Source organism: the organism of the source record quoted next, assembly GCF_019968955.1.
Source record: "MAG: Porospora cf. gigantea A chromosome Unknown PgA_NODE_10590_length_1188_cov_281.948, whole genome shotgun sequence".
NCBI classification, from domain to species: Eukaryota; Apicomplexa; class Conoidasida; order Eugregarinorida; family Porosporidae; genus Porospora; species Porospora cf. gigantea A.
Window position 1 is genome coordinate 1 of NW_027151257.1, and position 1,188 is coordinate 1,188.

The following is a 1,188-nucleotide window of genomic DNA, read 5'->3' on the forward strand; positions in this document are numbered from 1 at the left end:
CACCTATGACCGCATTCCAGGGCCACCCGGCAGCGGCGTCTACAGTGGCGTCCAGAACGGGTCTGCGTTTCCATGTGGCCACACGGCAGCAGAACCTCTTGGATGGCTTTATGAGGCACCTTCTTAGCGGTAGGAAACGTCACAGGAGTCTTCGTTGGAATCGTTGTGGCGCTCTTCGTAGGTTTCGTAGGAATCGTTGCAGCGCTCTTCGGCAGCTGAACCTCTTGGATGGCTTTATGAGGCACCTCGTTGGCGGTAGGAACCTTCACAAGAGTTTTCGTTGAATCGTTGTAGTGCTCTTCGTAGGTTTCCGAGGAGGGTTTCGTGGGTTTCACAGGAAGACGGCTTGCCTCAGGCCTCCCACGGCCTCTCCGATGACGACGATTCGGCACAGTCTTAGCGTCCGTCTTAGCAGGAGTCTTTGCAAAAGCCTTAGCATGAGTCTTAGCACGAGTCTTAGTAGGAGTCTTAGCAGGAGTCTTAGCAGGAGTCTTAGCAGGAGTCTCTGCAGGAGGCTTCGCGGAGCTTCGGTGGAAATCTTCGACTGAGAGCGTCAGATCATCCGAAGCTTCGCTAGAATACGTCAGATTCACAATGGTAGTAGTGGTTCGGTAGGTGTTTCTGCATGCATAGCCGTGCCTGCAATATTCACATAATGCATCCTCCACGAGGATTCCCTCCACGAGGATTCCGTACGCTTTTGCGTTCATGACGCGCCCACACCCTTCACATTGGTAGCAAAAGTCCTCCCAAGATGAGTCACGTGTTCCAGTAAAGTCCTCCCTAGGTGAGTAGCGTGTTCCAGTAAAGCCGAGAAGTTTCCACAAACCGCTGAACATGCGTTGGCTGAAGCTTTTCTGGACTGGCATCAGAGTTTGATAATTGTGACACCAGATTTCCCTCCGTGACCCCACGTAACAATCGAATATTCTAGAACAGACCATCGCACTCAGAAGCTACCTCTGCTCCATAATTGTCAGTCCAGCAGTGGTAGGAGCCGAGGTACTCTCGATCGTGCTGTTGTCAGCGATGGTGCAAGTATACCATCTGAAGGATGAAATAGTCGTGACACGGCAACAGTTGTTGAAACAGTTGTTGAAACAGCAACCCGGAGCTCCACTACGGTGGGAGTCTTAACAGGAGACTTAGAACGAGTCTAAGCAGGAGTCGAGGATGGGCCAACTGTCA

General features: G+C 51.9%; 1 protein-coding gene across 2 annotated transcripts; it reads right to left on the bottom strand.

Moving 5' to 3' along the window:
- On the bottom strand, positions 1–869 carry KVP18_003784 (uncharacterized protein; the record flags this gene model as incomplete). 2 transcript variants are annotated; one of them, XM_067955795.1, is made up of 1 exon in its annotated part: positions 1–869. In XM_067955795.1, a coding segment is annotated over one exon (869 nt), but the record flags the coding sequence as incomplete, so codon positions are not given. The 2 variants fall into 2 exon arrangements, with proteins under 2 accessions (XP_067813962.1, XP_067813963.1); XM_067955796.1 differs by having other exon boundaries at positions 4–869.
- Between the last annotated feature and the right edge of the window lie 319 nt (positions 870–1,188).